Source organism: Carya illinoinensis, chromosome 14 (assembly GCF_018687715.1).
Source record: "Carya illinoinensis cultivar Pawnee chromosome 14, C.illinoinensisPawnee_v1, whole genome shotgun sequence".
Lineage (NCBI taxonomy): Eukaryota > Viridiplantae > Streptophyta > Magnoliopsida > Fagales > Juglandaceae > Carya > Carya illinoinensis.
In genome coordinates this window covers 12,650,798-12,668,804 of record NC_056765.1, presented here as the reverse complement: position 1 = coordinate 12,668,804, position 18,007 = coordinate 12,650,798, and the positions used below count along the sequence as shown (strand labels likewise).

The 18,007-nt window shown below is 35.7% G+C and overlaps 2 protein-coding genes across 11 annotated transcripts; one reads left to right on the top strand and one right to left on the bottom strand.

Annotated features, from left to right (window-relative positions):
- The first annotated feature begins 4,296 nt into the window (after positions 1–4,296).
- On the top strand, positions 4,297–9,408 carry LOC122295039 (tRNA-splicing endonuclease subunit Sen2-1-like). 10 transcript variants are annotated; one of them, XM_043104048.1, is made up of 4 exons: positions 4,298–4,943; positions 7,413–7,508; positions 8,230–8,963; positions 9,075–9,408. In XM_043104048.1, the coding sequence occupies exons 3-4, from the start codon at positions 8,236–8,238 to the stop codon at positions 9,241–9,243; spliced, it is 897 nt and encodes a 298-aa protein (XP_042959982.1). In that variant the 5' UTR covers positions 4,298–4,943; positions 7,413–7,508; positions 8,230–8,235; the 3' UTR covers positions 9,244–9,408. The 10 variants fall into 10 exon arrangements, with proteins under 10 accessions (XP_042959989.1, XP_042959982.1, XP_042959985.1 ...); XM_043104051.1 differs by having other exon boundaries at positions 4,298–4,947; XM_043104049.1 differs by lacking the exon at positions 4,298–4,943 and adding an exon at positions 5,718–6,363.
- Positions 9,409–11,435: 2,027 nt separating this feature from the next.
- LOC122295101 (tetraspanin-3-like) lies at positions 11,436–14,147 on the bottom strand. The gene is made up of 2 exons (XM_043104149.1): positions 13,533–14,147; positions 11,436–12,046 (listed from the first exon to the last, which is right to left on the bottom strand). The coding sequence occupies exons 1-2, from the start codon at positions 14,043–14,045 to the stop codon at positions 11,702–11,704; spliced, it is 858 nt and encodes a 285-aa protein (XP_042960083.1). The 5' UTR covers positions 14,046–14,147; the 3' UTR covers positions 11,436–11,701.
- Positions 14,148–18,007: the final 3,860 nt, after the last annotated feature.

Below are 18,007 nucleotides of genomic sequence, written 5' to 3'. Positions count from 1 at the left end.
CGTCTTCCTTCGTTTTGGATCCTCCTTTGTGGCGCACCAAATCCACTTAAGTTGGTCCTTCAATAGGTGCCAACAATGCTCAAGCTAAAAGGTGCATTTTTCTAACGATTGGTACATAATCTTCGCCTTGTCAAACTTACATGTAAACAAATAAAATTCATGTTAAACCATCTTTCGCAAAAAATAATGCGAACGTAAAATACTAAGAGTAACAAAATTCTACCTTGTCTTGGTCGGTCATGCCACTTTGATTTAACCCTTCAATTTGAGCTAGTTTCGCACAAAATTTATTTGTGGCCTTTTGGATAACTAACCACCGATGTATTAGAGACTTTATTGTCCTCTCATTTGTGGTTTCCTTATATTGCTGAAAGTACTCAAAGATTTTTTCCCAAAGTTGGGAGTGTTTTTGATCTATTCCTTGGACGGTATCAAGGCTACAATTTAGCCATGCAGAGACAAGTAACTTGTCTTCTTCAGGGGTGAAGTTTGCACCCCTCACTGATTTTCTAACGCCGTTAGGCTCGTTAGGGGGTAAGGGTGGAGAGGCATCGATGGTCATAGGAGAGTTCCCACTTTGCCCACCGTAAGTGGGATCGAGTTGAGGATCTTGGCTAAGAAGGTTGGTGAGTACATATGTCCAGAGTCTTGAAAATCCATCTCTAAAAAAATTATGAAAAGGTGGATCAATAACACATCACTTTGAAGTTTGGGTTTCAGTCGGGGCTCAGGAACCGAATGGTGACATTATGAAAATTTGGCCACCCACTCATGGCTGCAACGACCGGTTGCCAGGACTTATTGGCCGTCCGGGTTACCTAACCATTGAGGAGATGGTCATAAATCTCCCTAATCCTCACATGCGATTGTCATCATCACAGCCGAAGGGGTTTAATTTACACATTACACATCTATCGCAACAGAATACAAACAACAACAAATAGCATGCAAATCACAAAATACAAAATAAGAGCATTCTCATCCGGTTCCCCATATTGAATAAGACAATAAATGTGGCTCAGAATGGTGTAAATATCGACAACATGCGTAATCTAGGAGTCCAACATCGAATGGCTGCAAAACCTCACCCGAACCCCAATTGCAGTTTATGGAGAGTACCACAAACTGCAACTTGGCCTATTCGAGTAACGATTACCCCGCCATATCGATGGGGCCCCAATTACACTTCTGAATTAACCCCATCATCACAGCCTAATTATATTCCCTCCTCCCCCGAATAACACAAAACACTGCAAATGACCAAACAAGGTAGAAGAAATTACTCAATGACCAACAAAAAAATATATTCATAGTCTGTGTTCCACATGTAAGAGATAAAAACAAAAAAAAAAATATACATGTAAAAATAAAATAAAAAATTAAATAACAACCACTAATAAACGAATGTAAACAATTTTAGATAGAACTATTTGTTAATATTTGAGGAAAAAAGAGAAAAATGAAGAACCAGAACATATTTGGAAAAGAATTATGCAATAGGTTCAAATCAAACTAGTTATTAAAAAGATCCTGAAATTATGATCGCATCTATTAACCATAATAAACTTGGTGCATCCGGCCAGAAAATACCATAAAGAAAAAGATATATAATATAGATAGATATTATATATAGATAGATATTCAAACAAGGTAACTGTAGAGAAAAACTCCAAACATCACCATGATATTCAACAATTATATGGTCATCAATGACATCAACTATAATAGAAGAGGATTTAAAATAACTGACTTCATGCTAAAGAAGCAAGGCACTAATTGTTAGCCAGGTATGTAAATAAAAAATTAAAGCCGCAACAACCAACAGCCTAACAATGAGATTGACAATATGGTAGCAAGAACCAACAGCCTAACAATATGATCTTTATTTCAAAGCGTGTAACTTTAGTGATAACTTTAATGAGGACCTGGTCCCCTTTTCATGTGCTAAAATGGGTTATGTTTTGTAACGTGTACAGGTTGAGAAGATCAGCGGAAAGAGTATACATGTAGAACAAGCAATGAAATGAAACGTAGATAATGCAGCTATCTCTCCAAAGTCCTACTCTTTTATTTATGAACTCGAAATGGAATAATGAATTGAAAACCTGAATCCCATTTGGGGAGCTAGAGATATCACAAGATGCAAGTTATCCTCCAAGTACATTTTATAAACCAAACAAAAGAGATGCAACAATGGTCTGAACCATTTTGGGTAATTGGATATAATAGAGCTTCAGATAAAGGCAGATCACTTGTTTACTCATTATGAAAACACCATGAATGCATTTAATAATGCAATATCGGTCAGTCAGAACAAAAGGCCTATGCTTCACATGTCAAGTTGTGTACGAATGTTATTTGGCAACAATTTTCCCTGAGAACAACTTGCTCATATTTTAAGCAAAAAACCAAGTTAAATTATATATTTTAAAAACAAAAATTGAGTAGATTCCATAGCAGGGTCGGTCATGAATAAATTGAATAGATTCCATAGCAGGGGGGACACACCAGTGAAGAAAGTTCCTACACTTGTTCACGACCAATGTTAGAAAAACAGGGATTTTTTTGGATCTATTCATTCTGAGAACTGTGATGAAGTCATGAAGTTATAGCAGTTTCTCAGAATGTCACATGCAAGAGACAACCTTGGAAACAACAAGGATATTATCTGGACAGGGATAAAAGCCACATGGTTAAATGATCAAAGTCATCAAAATAACATATGTGAATCCCGACTTGAAATTGCAAATGCCATTTCCAGATTGCAATTAACAGAGTTAAAATTTCCATTCGGAGAGATGGAACCTCACTGACTCAGTGGCATAGACAGGAACCATGAAAACAATAGCAACTGATTGCACAAATCTAATAATATTTTGTACAACAACAACATCAAAGAAATAAGAAATCCTTTTGATTAAATTAGCAACACAGAACTAACAGCAACCACAAGCCGATTAAATTAGCAACACAGAACAAACAGCAACCAGAAGCCGAAGCAGAAGACTGTAAAACCCTAAAAAGAATACCCCTCAACACCTAGTTGATACCCAGTCATCAAGAATGCATCTGACGACCGATTCAAGCATCACAACAGTGACACACCCCAAGTATATCCCTCCACCATCAAGAAAAGACACAGACTTGCACAAGTCATAGATCAAAACAAGAAACAAGAAAGAAATAAAGAAGAAAAGAAGAATCAAATACTGGGGAGGATGAGAATGAGAATGAGAAGAAGGAGAAGAACGAAAACGGAGAAGTTTCCATTCTCGCATCTAAACGAACAAGGTCGCCCGCAACAATACTCCTTGCTTCCTCCAACAAAAAGCGATTCGGACAAAATAGGAAAACCCAGAAGAAAAACAAAGCCAAATCAGAGAATAAAATAGCACTTACAGTCGAGGAGGGCAGAATCCAGCCGTGCTGTGTTGTGAGGGAGGGGGGGAGGGGGTAGAAGAAGACGCGGGCTGGAAGGGGCAACCGTTGGGGCAAGAGAGCGATGCGGATGTACAGTGGGTCCTCAAATATGGGGACCTCCTGTAGCACCCCTAATTTTCATCCCCATTTTAGGGAACGAGATGGAGAGGGTTTTTGAACCAAACCGCATAATTTTTTCCCAAATTATAAGGATGAGAGTGAGATACAGAACGGGATGGGGATGCTCTTAGAACCCCACTTCATAGCATTTTTCATGCCCTGTTCTTGCCTTCTTCGAATCATTCATCCCAGCTCCACATCGTAGAAGGCTTCTCGTCATTCTTTCTTCCGCATCATCTCCTCCACCTCGCCGAAAACACTGTCTCGACGGATGAACATTTGGTCACAAGGCAGAGCCTTAGGTGAGAATCAACGTACAGGCCACAACTCAGATTTTTTACTCTTGATGCTTTTGGTAAAGTTAACTATTTTTATTTAGTCCCTCTTGTAAACAATAAAACAATTTTTCTGCCTTTTTTTTTTCCACTTCATGGATTCGGAACTTTCCTTAGTTGGGTTTATTTTTCTGCAATTCTGAATAATCCATGAGGAAAAATGAAAACGTATTTTTTTTTTTATTAATATAGTTTTGTGCTCTGGGATTTTTCAAAGGTATTTTGCTTAAAAATGACTGCTTTTTCGATGGGTATTGAGATGTTGAGCTCAGTCTTTTCCACCGATGGTTGTTAATAACTGTCTCAATATGAGCAGAATCTGTTTGACGAAATGTCTCAATTTTTCTTCTTCCAAAATGCTTGCATATCTCTTGGTCTTAATAAATCCATCTGCACTGTTTTCTGAAACCATTTTCATTCTATGTTTGTAGATGTAATATAACTCTGTATGCAGTTTGTTGAATCGAAATGCACTATCTGGGGATGTATTGGATCTCTTCTGCCATGCTGACTGGATGCCGATGGAGGTTTGGCGGAGGAGCCGGAGGAAATGAAAGCAAGCTTAACGGGCGGTTGGGGATTTTCGACTTCTGAAGAGAACATGAACGGGGTGGCCTTAGGCGGGAGCCGTGTTTTGCTCTCTTTTTATAAAAAAAATTAAAAAACACATGACATGCCACGTGTTATAACACGTCAAGCGGGAAAAGAAAGTGGTAGAATTCAGCGGTAACCGTAGTATTACCCCTCAAAAAGAATCCTCTTCCCCTCCTACATTCTCCCTCCTCTGCTCACCTTCACCGCAGCGTTTAGCCGCCGACGACTCCGAGGTTCTCTCTCTCGCACTGTACATGGCTGGGTTATTTTTACCCTTATTTTACAGTTCTCTTACGTAGCCCTCACTCCCATCTCTCACCCTCGAGGCCGCACTTCCTCTCCTCCCTTTCCTCACTTCCGTAGCCCTCTTACCCACACTTCTCTCTCACTTCCCTCCCGTAGCCCTCTCTCTCTAACCCCGATCTGTGACTCGAAGACATGTACAACGAGTAATGCGTCCAGATTTTGCTCAACGTATGTAAGAAACTGATTGTTCGTGAGGTTTATACACTTTTGCTTTGTATTTTCCTTGCTTCCTATTTTGCATTTATTTCTTCTTGTTCATAATGCTTCATGGATTTTTTATAGGATTTGTTTTAATTTGTACTCTTTTAAGATATATCAGAGCATTAAATTGTTCAGCTCAATTGAAACTGATTCGAATCGGTGCTATATCTTAATCAATTAACCAAAACTGTCGCCTGCTGTATGTACAACAAAATAGAACTTCACTGCGAAGTAAAAGACACATGATACAAAAATGGAATGACTTTTTAAAATCATGAATAAATCACTACTGTTTCTCACTGGTGCATTAGTGGTTCTCTCTGCTAACTGAAGTACTTTCTTACTTCATTGATAGTTGCTTCATACTTTGCTTTTTATTCTGGAGCATGTGGTTTCTGGTTTGAGATTTTTCAGTTTGATGCACAGAAAAACTCAATATTTTGAGGTGGTGATTTCATTTTTTTTAGTCTAAGGTTCGGGATGCTAGAGGGATGTTCTTTATAGAGCATCGTTAGTGCAGTTTCTTAAGTTCATATGGTAATTGCATAGTGAATGGCTACATTGGCTGCAATTTTAAATGCCAAAATGTTTGGCCGTCCTGTTATACTTAGCTAGGCACGCTAGTCAATACATTCACAACAAACCCGTTGTTGATTAATGGATGTTGTGAGGCATTGTTGAGGGAAAAAAAAAAAAGGGGAAAAAAAATGGAATTTAATGTTGTAAAGCGGAAATTTTTCCTTCAAAAGGAATTGTCTATAACGAGACTTTGTCCGATAAGCTCTACTGAACAAAGACCTTGTCCTACTACTTGGTGTTGGGTATCATGACTTTTTTTTTCTTTTTTTTTCCCTTCATGTGGCTAGGGATCCTATGGCTTGTATTGTTCTACTGAACCATATCTTAAGGAATTTTCACCCTTGTTTGTGTATGAGATGCTAGATAATCAACAGCTGAGGTAACTTTCTTGATCATTTTGTCATTCTACTGACCTTTCTTGGGTTCGTAATAAAACTGAATATTTATAATCTCTCGCACTGAGTTCTGTAGTATGTTTTTAATTGTTGCTTTAATTGGTTTGTGTTAATTAATAACTACAGGAACATTCGCTTCACTTCGATTACTCCATTGTTTAGTGGCTCTAGTGCCATAAATTACAGGAACATTGCTTTAATTGGTTTGTCCTTGTGCTCCAATTATTTCTAATCAAATCAGTAGTGTGAAATATCTATTTTACCCCAATTTATTCCTCTCCCTTGCTAATTGCTGCTCACCCATGACGGATTACCTTTCCCTTCCTCCCATCTTCTTTGTCCAGTAGAAGTGTCCACGACGGATTCAGATCCTTTTTCCCATCTCCAGCAGCAGTTCGATGCAGGAATCTCGGGTTACACTTTTTTCCTTCAATTTTTCCTTGGCAGGAGGTTACACTTTTTGCCCTCCCTGTGGACAGTTAGGATGATATATTGGTCTGCGATTTTTTTGGCCATTGATGAAATCGTATTTGTGATTTTTTGTAACTTCGATTTTTGGTCTGTGATAACTGTGATGAGATAGCGATGAAGAATAGTGAAATGAGAATATTATTGAGATCGTTTGTACCTTTGAAACTGTGATGAGATCATGAAATTTTTTTGTCTTTGATGACGATTTTTTTGGTCTGCGATTTGGTGTGCGCAGATTAGAGAGAGAGAGAGAGAGAGAGAGAGAGGTGATTACCTTCCACGAAGTTCAGTGCTGGGTTTGTGGGCAAAATGCTAAGTGTGCTATTGAGGGAGGAAAATTGCTGAACTCAAGAACTCTTTCTGTTGTTTGTGTTTTGGATTTTTAATACAAGTCGGTGTGCGGTGTGCAGCACTTAACTGGGCTTCTCCGTAGCACTTCTCTTCCTTTCTTTTCTATTTTTCCCCTCCCAACGCTAGTTCTTCTCCCCCACCCCACAAAATCCCCCATCCCCCATTAGCGCAGCCCAGCGCCACCGTTACTTCCTGCTGACACCAACTTTGCCACCAGCCATCTTACCCACCGACAAGTATCTCTCTCCACTTTCGATCTTTTCGGTACCCAAATGAGCGGCATTAATGGACTGAATTGGTACCTACTGATTTATTGAGTCGTTGATGGTTTCTAATATTTTGTTTCAGCCTCAAAGTGTTGTATCTCTCTGATTTAGGATCTTTGCCTATGTCTCTGCAAATTTGAATATCTACCTCAAGTATAGCTTGTTTAAGTGAGAAATTTTGTGCTCTTTCAATAGCTTCGCACCCTTGTGTCTGTTTTATTATGCTGGTTTTTATGCTATTTATGGATTACTTTCTTGGTTGTAGACTCATCTAGTGGAAGATATCCTAATTCTACATTTTCAGAGCCTTAACCAAGAAAAATTGCTTTAGGTCTAATGGCTGCTAAAACTTGCTTCTAAATTCAATATTGTAGGAATGGAAAGTTAAAGTGCACGTAGAGCAAAGGATCAATATTGATTGACAAAGATTCCCTGGCTGCTACAGTTCACGGCTATCCAGTGAATTAAACGTAGCTGTTTTATTATGCTGATTTTTTTCTGCTATTTATAGATTAATTTCTTGGTTGTAGACCCTTCTGGTGGAAGATATCCTAATTCTACATCTTCAGAGCCTTTTGAAGAAAAATTTGCTTTAGGTCTAATGGCTGCTAAAACTTGCTTCTAAATTCAATATTGTAGGAATGGAGAAATTAAAGTGCACATAGAGCAAAAGGATTTTTTTATTGCAAGTAATGCAATCTTATTAGAAAGTGCAAAGGGGCACAAACCTAGTACATGGGACATAAAAGAGAAGGATGGAATTATTTTTGTGGTTAAAGGTGGGGTAGGATTTAAACACTAAAGAAGCAATGTGCTGGTCATATATGCATGATACCCTAAGCTCTTATATAACTCCTTATACATTCCAATTCTGCTTGGTAGACACCGAGCCTGAGATTTTTATCCATGCTACACATTTACCATTGACATTGTTCGACTTATGAAACAAGTATCATTTTTGGCTGGGATAGGACTGGAAGTACTGAAATTTGTTAGTTTAGCCTGCTAAATGTTTTAGTTTAGCATGTTCATCTATTCTGAAATGTGCCAAAAGATTTTCCTTACATGTAGGTAAAAGCCTTCATGTTTTGTGGGTGTTGAATGAGTAAAGCTTCAGACTTTTTGCCATTACTTGTAATATAATTTTTGCAAGTTCCTATGAGTTAGTTCTTTTAGACCATCTTTTTGCAGGATTAAATGGAGCCAAGATGGAAAGGAAAGGGCTTCAAGGCTAAAGCTCTTGCAGAGCCCATTTCAAAGATTGTATCCGAACTTCGGTCATCTTTAATTCAATCAGATGCTCACGGATTGCTCGTTGGGCACAGTGTACTAATAGCAGCAGAAGCAGAACAAATTGATCTTCTCGATCATGCATGCTTTGGTAACCGCAATACTACAGCTGAAAAGGACAAGGAGTGGTTTCAGCTGGGTTTGGAAGAAGCATTTTACCTATGCTATTCATTGAAATGCCTCACAATTGTGAGTGACGATCATTGTCCAAAGAATGATGTAGAGCTATGGCAGTGCATGATATCAAAAAAATCAGCTTTCCCTGATTTCTACAAGGCTTATTCGCATCTTCGAATGAAAAATTGGGTCGTTAAGTCCGGTTCCGCTTACGGTGTGGACTTTGTTGCCTATCGGCACCATCCCTCTCTGGTCCATTCTGAATATGCTGTGCTTGTTTTGTCCGAAGGAGAGGATGAGGTAAATGGCCGGTTGAGGTTGTGGTCTGATCTTCATTGCACAACTCGACTTAGTGGAAGCGTTGTGAAGACGCTTTTAGTACTGAAGATCAATAAAAATGGCAATGGTGCTGCCTCTCCATCATCTTTGGAGAAATACACCGTCGTAGAGCGCACAATCACAAGGTGGCGTCCTGAACAATGCCGTGAAAATCCTATGATAGTCGAAAAGATTACCAAGTGAGTGCAGACATAAACGCAACTGACATAAAAATTTCATACTTTCAACTTGTATAATAGATCTACAGTCTACTCTTACCAAGGGCTCTAATGACTAATACGTTGATGCAGGCAACGAGAAGCTCTTGGAAAAGCAGCAACTTTGAAGGCGAAATTCATCACAAAACATGATGTAAAATTGAAGAAGGGCGTAGTTGGAATTGCCAGCAGTCTTAGAGTAGTTAGTCTTACTGTAGTTCTTATTTCCATTATAGTAAGCTGTTGGTTTTGTTTAAATTAAGTCTTCTTGAGTTAGAATTCATTGGAATTATGAGTAGGTGTTTACTATTTACTAGAAAGTGGAGTTACCTTACCCCTCAGTCCGCACCTGTCATTCTTCCTTGTAATTTCAAGCAAGTTTTAAGCTTTGGATTGAAAGAGATGACCAAGCATTCCAGAAAGTGAATTACCTGTCTGTTGACTCGCCGGGTTGTTAAGAGGATGTATGCCATTGGTGTAAGGATAACACAATATGCCAAAAGGAAAAACATTACGGACTAAGAGAGAGAGAGAGAGAGAGAGAGAGATCCGAATTTGGTCTAAAAATTTTCTCCAAAAGAGACAAACCCAAAATGGGCCCATAATGAGAAAAACCTAGATTGGTCCTCAAATAAATCTCGACCCTTAAATTCCCACAATCAACCCCTAAAAGAGACCCAAGTAATTAATAGCCCAAAAGGGGTATAAGAGTTAGAAACAAAACCACCTCAACAGCTACAGCTTCTTTAAATTCCAATTTATTAAATTCGGAGAATTAAAATACTTTTTACTTATATATTTAAATACATTATATAATAACTTCTCTATTTTTTTTACCTATTTTGTTTATGATACTTAAATATTCTTTCTTTACTTTCTTCTTTATGATTTTTTTAAGAGTTTTCTTGTTCTTTTAACGATCATATATTAATAATTACCATCTGTATAATAAATCATGCTTCAATTAACGTATTAATCTTTCCTAGCCACATTGCCCCTCATATGAAGTCATGGATGAGGACACGATGATAGAGGTTGCAGCCATAGTGTATCAAGTTTGGAAAAGGAGGAACAGTTTTATTTTTGAGGATATATCTTCATCTCCAGATGCAGATGTCAAGCTGGCTCAGCAATCAATAATTGAGTTTCAAGAAGTAAACCAGGGGAGTATTGGAATACCTACACTGTCCAACCTACCAGTAGCTCAATGGTCTGCTCTACCCCGTAACTACTACAAAGCTAATTGGGACGCAGCCGTTGATTAAGTGTAGGATTGACATAGGAGTGGTGATCAGAGACTCAGAGGGAACGGTCATTGCAAGTCTAAGATCTCAGAAGGACTCCTTTCCTGATGCTCAGCTGGCTGAGTCAATTGCATCTCTCAAAGCAATTACTCTGCATCAGCAGCTTGACCTCGATCATGTTATTCTGGAAGGAGACACACAACTGGTGTTGAAGGCAATATAAGACAGCCACAAAACTCGGAATTTTGCAGGGATGATAATCCGAGATATCAAGCTTTTGCTCATAAAGCTGCAAAGCTGGTCTGTTAATTTTATTCATAGGACTTGTAATCATGCATGTAGCACATAATCTAGCTAAGGATGCCCTGAAACTCTATGAGGAGAGCATTATTTTTGAGGGTTTAGCTCCATGTATTCAACCTTGGTGGTTAATATTGAATCATATGGTCTAATTTAAAAAATAAAAAATAAAAATTAACGTATTAACCATATGTAACATGCTTTTTTATTCACCAATCTAATGGGATTTTCTTGTATTTTGATGTAGACATACTCTAACTACAAAGAGATTACATAAAAGTAATATCACAAACTGATGTGACTTAATTTAATTCATCAGACTGTAAAGTTATTTTATTATAAAATAGATCTGATAGATTACATAAAATTACGTCAATTTATGAGAATATTTTTATGTATTTCTTTTATTGTAAAACAGAATCTAGGAACATGTTAATGGATTTTATAAAGGGTGAAGCACAAGACTACAAAAATCAATTTTCATGCATCTTGTCCTTGCATGTCTGTCCGTCCGGAGGAAAATTTGTTTCTGCCACCCAGACATCAATTGCATAAGCTTGCTAGTGCTGCTTTTCAAACACGTACGTTGTTGAAATGAAAACTTGTCATTATGATTTGCATAAAAATAGATATTAATATTTTAATTTTTTGCGCAGTTGTTTTTGGTCACACAATAAGCGATTACACAAAATCAGTTTTGGAGTAATTATTCTTAACTAAAATTACATAGATTTAATGGGTTTTGAGCATTTTACTCCACTCTACATCCTATTTTAAAAGAGGAATAAACACCAATTGAGATGAACTAAGCTCATTTTCCCTTATCAACTAGCTAGCACTACCCCAAAATTACTAGGAAAATTAAAAGTGTGTGTAGTGATTTGGTGTTAATATTTTGCACTGAAGAGCCAATTTGGAACACTGTTTTTCTAGCTGATAAAATGTACACAAAAACATATACATTACATGTCAATCAAATCCTATCGGTCCACAATAACACTAGTAAAACTCATGAAAAAGACCTTAAAATCAGCATATACAACAAAACTTTAATACAAATGATCACTTCATCTGTCCAAGACAAGCCAGTCCTTTAATACAAATCTCCATATTACATTGATATCATTCTTGAAAGATTAAGCTTCAATAGTATTGGTTGTTCCTCCCCCATCATAGTTAGAGCTGGATCCTACTAGGTCGTGCCTTGGTCATCCTCGCCTCGCCAAAGGGTTCGTCGTTGTCCATCCGGCGGTTGTTCCTAAATGCCGCATAGCCAACCACATAAAAGATTACCAGGATGATTAACACAACAATGTTAATCACGGAAACCTTCCTCCAACTCTTCTTGAGGCTAGCAAGAACACCAGCTTTGCAGGAGTCACAGGAATAGCAAAGTTGGTCTTGTTCATTGCTCCACTTGGAGCAGTCAAGGTTGCTTCCCACCAGGCCACCTCCAGGGTTCCAGAATGTCTCGTTTACATAGACATAGCCACATTCTGTGGGGGGCTTGCAGCAACCGGACTATGTAACAAAACCCAACAGTACATTTGTTACACAAACGTGAGGGTATTCATTCTCGTACCATTTGTGCATTAAATGTGGAATTACTCGCCATTGTCACCGAGCACACTTATTAAGAGGGAGTATAGTCCACACATGATATAAAGCGAGTCTTACAATATTATTCGAATAACTCTTTATCTTAAATCCGAAAATTCTGATAAAAATTCCAAAATAAAACATAAGAGAAAAACATATTCCCCTTAAAGTGTTTCTCTCGAATTAAAAGGATAAAACCTGGTCCACTTGAAAAAAGTAAAGCCATACCAACCCAAACCCAAAACCTAAAAAGAGTAGCTAAGGAGAACATTATTTCTGAAAAATTTGGGGATGGAAAGGGGAATATTTTTTTTGTCTTTCCCTGCCTTTTGGCTTACAGATAAAGAGTAAGGACAGGGACAGCCTCTTAAACATGACAAAAAATCCTACTTTTACATTTTTAAAATCTTAATTTATAGACAGCAAACAAAACCAAAAGTTATCGAAAATCATGTTGTTTCGACACGTTCCCATAGTGACATAATGGATCTGGTAGTAGATGTTGGGCTCCCATTCGTTTGACAAAAAGGGTCAAAACAGTATTATGAGGCCTCCTTAATTGGGGGCTGAGTTCAAGTCAAATCTCCAACCAAAACACACATGCCCTTTGCGCTCCTAACGGAGATCTACAACTCAAACCAGATCTAAATCTTCTGTCTTCCTTATTTTCCCTTTGACTTTAACACCCTACTATCTTTCTTCCAAGATATCATTACTGAAATGGAAGAAGACGAACACGAAAAGAAAAGGGAAACTCCCTTTACTCCCAGCTCCAAAAATTAAACCCAAATAAAGACTATAAATTAAGCTCCCTAATCAATGATATTTCTATATCTGCTAAAGACCCATAACTTTAGAATTTTCTGAGTTAGACTAGAGATATATTAACTAAGAAAAGAAACTCTTTTCCGGGTATCACCAGAACGAATATGAGAGAAATTAAAAACAGCAGAAAACGAGAGAGATTTCTTGCTGACAGTTTAGTCACAGCTCCAGAAATTAAACCCAAATAAAGGCTACAAATATTTAAGCTCCCTAATCAATGATATATCTATATCTGCTAAAGACCCATAACTTCGGAATTTTCTGTGTTAGACTTGAGATATATGAACTAGGAAAAGAAACTCTTTTCCGGGTATTATCAGAACGAAGATGAAAGAAGAAAAAATAACAGCAGAAAACGAGATAGACTTTTTACTTGCAGTTTGCTCACAACTCAGAAATTAAACTCAAATAAAGGCTGTATATTAAGCTCTCTAATCAATGATTTCTATGCTGAAGACCCAAAACTTTGCAAACCAACCACAGACAATTTTCTGAATCGGACTTTAGATATATGAACCAAGAAAAGAAACTCTTTCTGGGTGTTTCCAGTACGATTAAAGATGAGAAAAAAACAAAAGCTTACCTCAATGGGGTTGAGTTTTCTGAGATAAAACATATCAGCAGTTTCGGGCACACCTCCGACAGTCCTTCCCATCTTGCCACAAGCCTTAGAGTCCCTAATGCAGGAGCTGATCTTAGACCAGTAGCTTTCATCCGCAACGCGATCCTTGAGCCAACCCGAGTATTCCTGCAGATAATACTCGGAGTATACCCTGTTCGGCACCTGATGGCCGGACCCTTTGTCCGTGACCGCGTAGGCGAAGATGATAAACCCTATCAACGCGGCGATGATAAAGAACATGACGAAGAGGTAGAGGCGCATGAGGACAGTGTTGCGGTAACAGGCTCCAGCGAAACCAGCGAGGGAGATGGTCATTAGGGAGACCCCAATGACTATGAGGGGCCATTGCAGGAACTTGAGGCAGTCAGTGTTGTTGGCCCTGGTGCTCAGCCATATTCCTCCTCCTAGGATTGGGATCGAGAGGAGGAAGGTCAAGAAGTTTAGAAAACCTATCAAATGGTTACTGGTTCTCATCTTTGATTCTCCCTCAAGCTTCCGTTCTCTCTCTTTCTTTTCTCTGATGTTGATTTCTCTCCTTCCGCTTGCAGTCCTTATAAAGACTTACAACATGTTAGAGCAATGACATTAAATATGCAATGCAGCTGTCCATTTTTAACATGGTGTTTGAGTGTGGGGGATATGCCTACTTAGCTTTGGCCTAACAAAAATATAAAAAATACAACCAACTTTTTTATATAATTTTTAATAAATGTAAAATAAATTAAAAAAATAATGATAATATTTTAAGAGTAAAATACAGCTATAAGTTAGGTAAACATGGCGCATTTTTTTAGAAAAAGTAATATTTATAATTAAAAAATTATTTTTTTATGTATCTTTTATATTTTTTTATTTTTTTAAAAAACAAAATGTACAATACTCATATATTTTATGACTATAAATATAATTTTTTATTTATTTTATTGAAAGGTTGTGTAAATGAGGGAAACAATTATGGTTTTATATATTTCTTTGCTTAAAATGAGAGGTATGTATTGCTGTTTGGGCATTGGAGTGAGTTCTTTTTTATTAGTTGTAGGTGGGAATGATAATTGAGTGAAAGAATGTTTAATAAAGAAGAGTGAGAGTATACTTTAATGGAGAATAATGTCAAAGGTGTCTGCCCATGTGAAACCATAACGCTCGTGAGCAGACTAGATTTGGAGTAGATTCCAAGATATTTCTTTGCTTGGACTTCATTTGAATCTATCTATCAAAGCATGATTTTAAGATTGAGTTATCATATTTACAATGTGGTGCATAAATATATGATTTTATTGTAGAAATAATTTTCTTTAAAAAAATATATTTATTATCTGAATTCTCATCATTTCATGATGTGGTATTAAATGATAAGTTTACAAGTAAAATATAATAAATTGTCTCTAATTATCTAATATCATATCATGGGATGATTAGATGATGATAAAAATTAAGATGATGAGTAGCATTACTATTTTTTTAATGACAAAAATAACCATTAACATCATAACAAATTACATATAAGTTTTGTCAAACCAAACAGCATTCACAACACACATTGGAACAGCTTTTCATTGCATCTCAATATCTTCAACCTTTCGAGCATAGCATGCAAGTTGATATACAGCCTCATTTCTCATTCTTGATACAAGTTGAACCTTAAGCTCAATAAAGATGTAATAGAATCCTCACTTTTGTCAACAGATTCTCAAGACTTAAAAAAGAAACACCCACTTTTTATACATACTAGGTGGGAGTAACGTGCAAAACACGTTTGTCTAATTTTATGAAATGATTATTTGTAAAAAATAATATATATTTTATAAAAATTATTGATGTCACTTAATAATTTAAGGCATATTGGAGAAAATAAAAAACTTAGTTCAAAGTATCATATAATCCAATACATGTTTATAACATCTATAATTTTAACAAAGATGTATACGAAAAATTTAATAAAAGTCTAACACAAACGGTAGTTCAAAATATGTGTCGTTTGATATTTGTATTATAATTCATCAATTTATGTCATCCTGTAGACAATCAATAGAGACAACATTGAAATTCTTATTTTGCTGTTGGTTGAGTCGATCAGGGACAACATAAAGTTAAAACATAATCTTTTTATAAAATTTGTGGTATAATATTTTCTATATATAGCATATATATAAATCATAAAATATATTTTGAAATTGTTGGTTGAATTTACTCTTTCTTGATTAACTCAAGGATCACGGCCTTTGTCACGTGCCTATCATAGCAAGCCCATTTATGGAATATAACTTAGCGGAAGCTACGTCTTACTACCATGGAAAAAAAAAACACTTTAATTAAACACACTTGTATTATATATTATATGAGATTTTTAAATTTGGAATACTCAATAATTTGAGTTAATGAAACGTATAATACACGTATATTATATTTAGGGATTCACGTCTTATGCACCTAATACACGTGTATATATTAAGGAGAAAGAAAAAAATATAATAACTAATCTTTAATTACTCATTATTATATACACTATTAAGTATTATAATTATTGAGATTAATAAATCATATAACAACATTGAATGTTATCTCTCTTAACATTTATGTCTTCATTTTATGTGCCAAACTGTTAAAATAAACGGTGTTAATTTTAACGAAAAAACAAGAAAAATCGTTAAAATAAGATTTTCCGTTTCATACACATTTTTTATATATAGAAGATATACACATATATGCACATATCTTAAATACGTTATATCAATAAATATGACTAAAGATCATAAAATTTAAGATAAAAATTAATATTTATTTTATCGATAAAATGAAAAAGTCATTATCCATAATAAATGATCGATTTGGAATTCTTAGCTACTTATCCATTTATCCGTCGTGATGCGATAATTGGCCATGCACGCTTTTCAACAGCTGGCCCTCTGCTAATCACACATATTACTTGAGCCACAAGTCGGAATATGAGTACTTAAAATTTCAAAATTGCCATAATTTTTAAGTATTTTTTTATTTGATTAGTTGTATATTAAAATAAATTAATATAGTAAATTATATCAATATAATATATAAATAATATATAAAAATAATTGTATATAATATTACTCTTAAAATTTAAAATAAAAAATAATTTAACATAAATTATATTTTAATAATAATTTATTAAACTTTTAATTATTACCTACAAATATAATTTTATCTCGTTTCATCGTCCGACCAAAAAGTTCAAAAAGGTGTAGGTACCATGTTGAGAAATTCGTAGAGAATTTTAGCTTTACATAATTGTGACACTGCAAACGTAACTGTCTCGAGAATGATTGATTCCACTCCCCTTCGAAATTTTAGCACCGTCCAACAAAATGGGGCCACCACCAACTTTACTAGAAATTTCAGTTCTCGCATGTAAATGAACACGAGCCACTTCTTATTATTTTCACAAAATTCATTTCCACTCGATTTTATTATAAAATAATTAATTTATAAATATCAAATCATGATTAGTTATTATACGATAAAACTTTAAAAATATGACTTTAATCATATAAATTTGTATAAATCCTAATAATTTCATGTTTAATATAATTTTAGTGTTATTTTTAACATTAATTACAATAAAAATATATTGACAATTTAAAAAGATAAGAGAATATAAAATGTAAATAATGTATTTTGTTAAAACTAAATAGTTTATAAGAAAATTTGAATTTGCTTAAAAAATAAATGAGTTATTGTTAAATATAAAATAAAACTTATACTCTCTTACCCTGATATTTGCGTATATTTGAATAACAAAATAGAGGAACATAATAAACAAAGGACTAAATCTAAAATTGGTAATTGTGGTTTTGATGTTGTCCATTTTAGCGGAACTTTCCATTCCCTTGGTTTAAAAGAACCAAGAAATGAAAAGAAAAATGAACAAAATTAAAGAAAAAAAAATTAAATTAAAAAAATTACATTTTTCTAAAAAATCTTGACCTACAAGAAATACCAAAACAATTTAGTTTTTTTTTTTTTTTTAAGAAAAATTCTATTTGCAGTCCCTAAGTGGGGACTGCATGTGCAGATCATTTATTAAATGAGAAAAATCATTATTTTATGAGAGATATTTTTGTAATTTTAAAAAATTTTAAAAATAAAATTATCTAGGCATGCATTGCAGTTCCTAAATAGGGACTATACGTAGCATTACTATTTTTTTTCAAAACAAGGATAAGTTGGTGCATGACCACCCTGCAATATTAGGGCTGCTACCCACCCTATACAAGCACATAATTGACCCTCCTAGTCCCCCTCTCCCAATTGGGTAGGTGCCACGTTTTCATCCCTGCCACCCAACCCCACTATATGCAGGCAGGTGGCCTCACGTGTCTAGATGGGTTGGAGGATTGGCCCATGCCCATTCAACTATCCATGGGCAAACATCGGTGACCAACTGTCCGGCCATCTAAACC

Coding starts and splice junctions, on each gene's coding strand:
- LOC122295101 (XM_043104149.1), bottom strand. CDS start 14,045: ATGAGAACCAGTAACCATTTGATAGGTTTTCTAAACTTCTTGACCTTC. Junction 12,047..13,532: donor GAAAACTCAACCCCATTGAG/GTAAGCTTTTGT, acceptor TTTGTTACATAG/TCCGGTTGCTGCAAGCCCCC.
- LOC122295039 (XM_043104055.1), top strand. CDS start 8,236: ATGGAGCCAAGATGGAAAGGAAAGGGCTTCAAGGCTAAAGCTCTTGCA. Junction 8,964..9,074: donor ATAGTCGAAAAGATTACCAA/GTGAGTGCAGAC, acceptor ACGTTGATGCAG/GCAACGAGAAGCTCTTGGAA.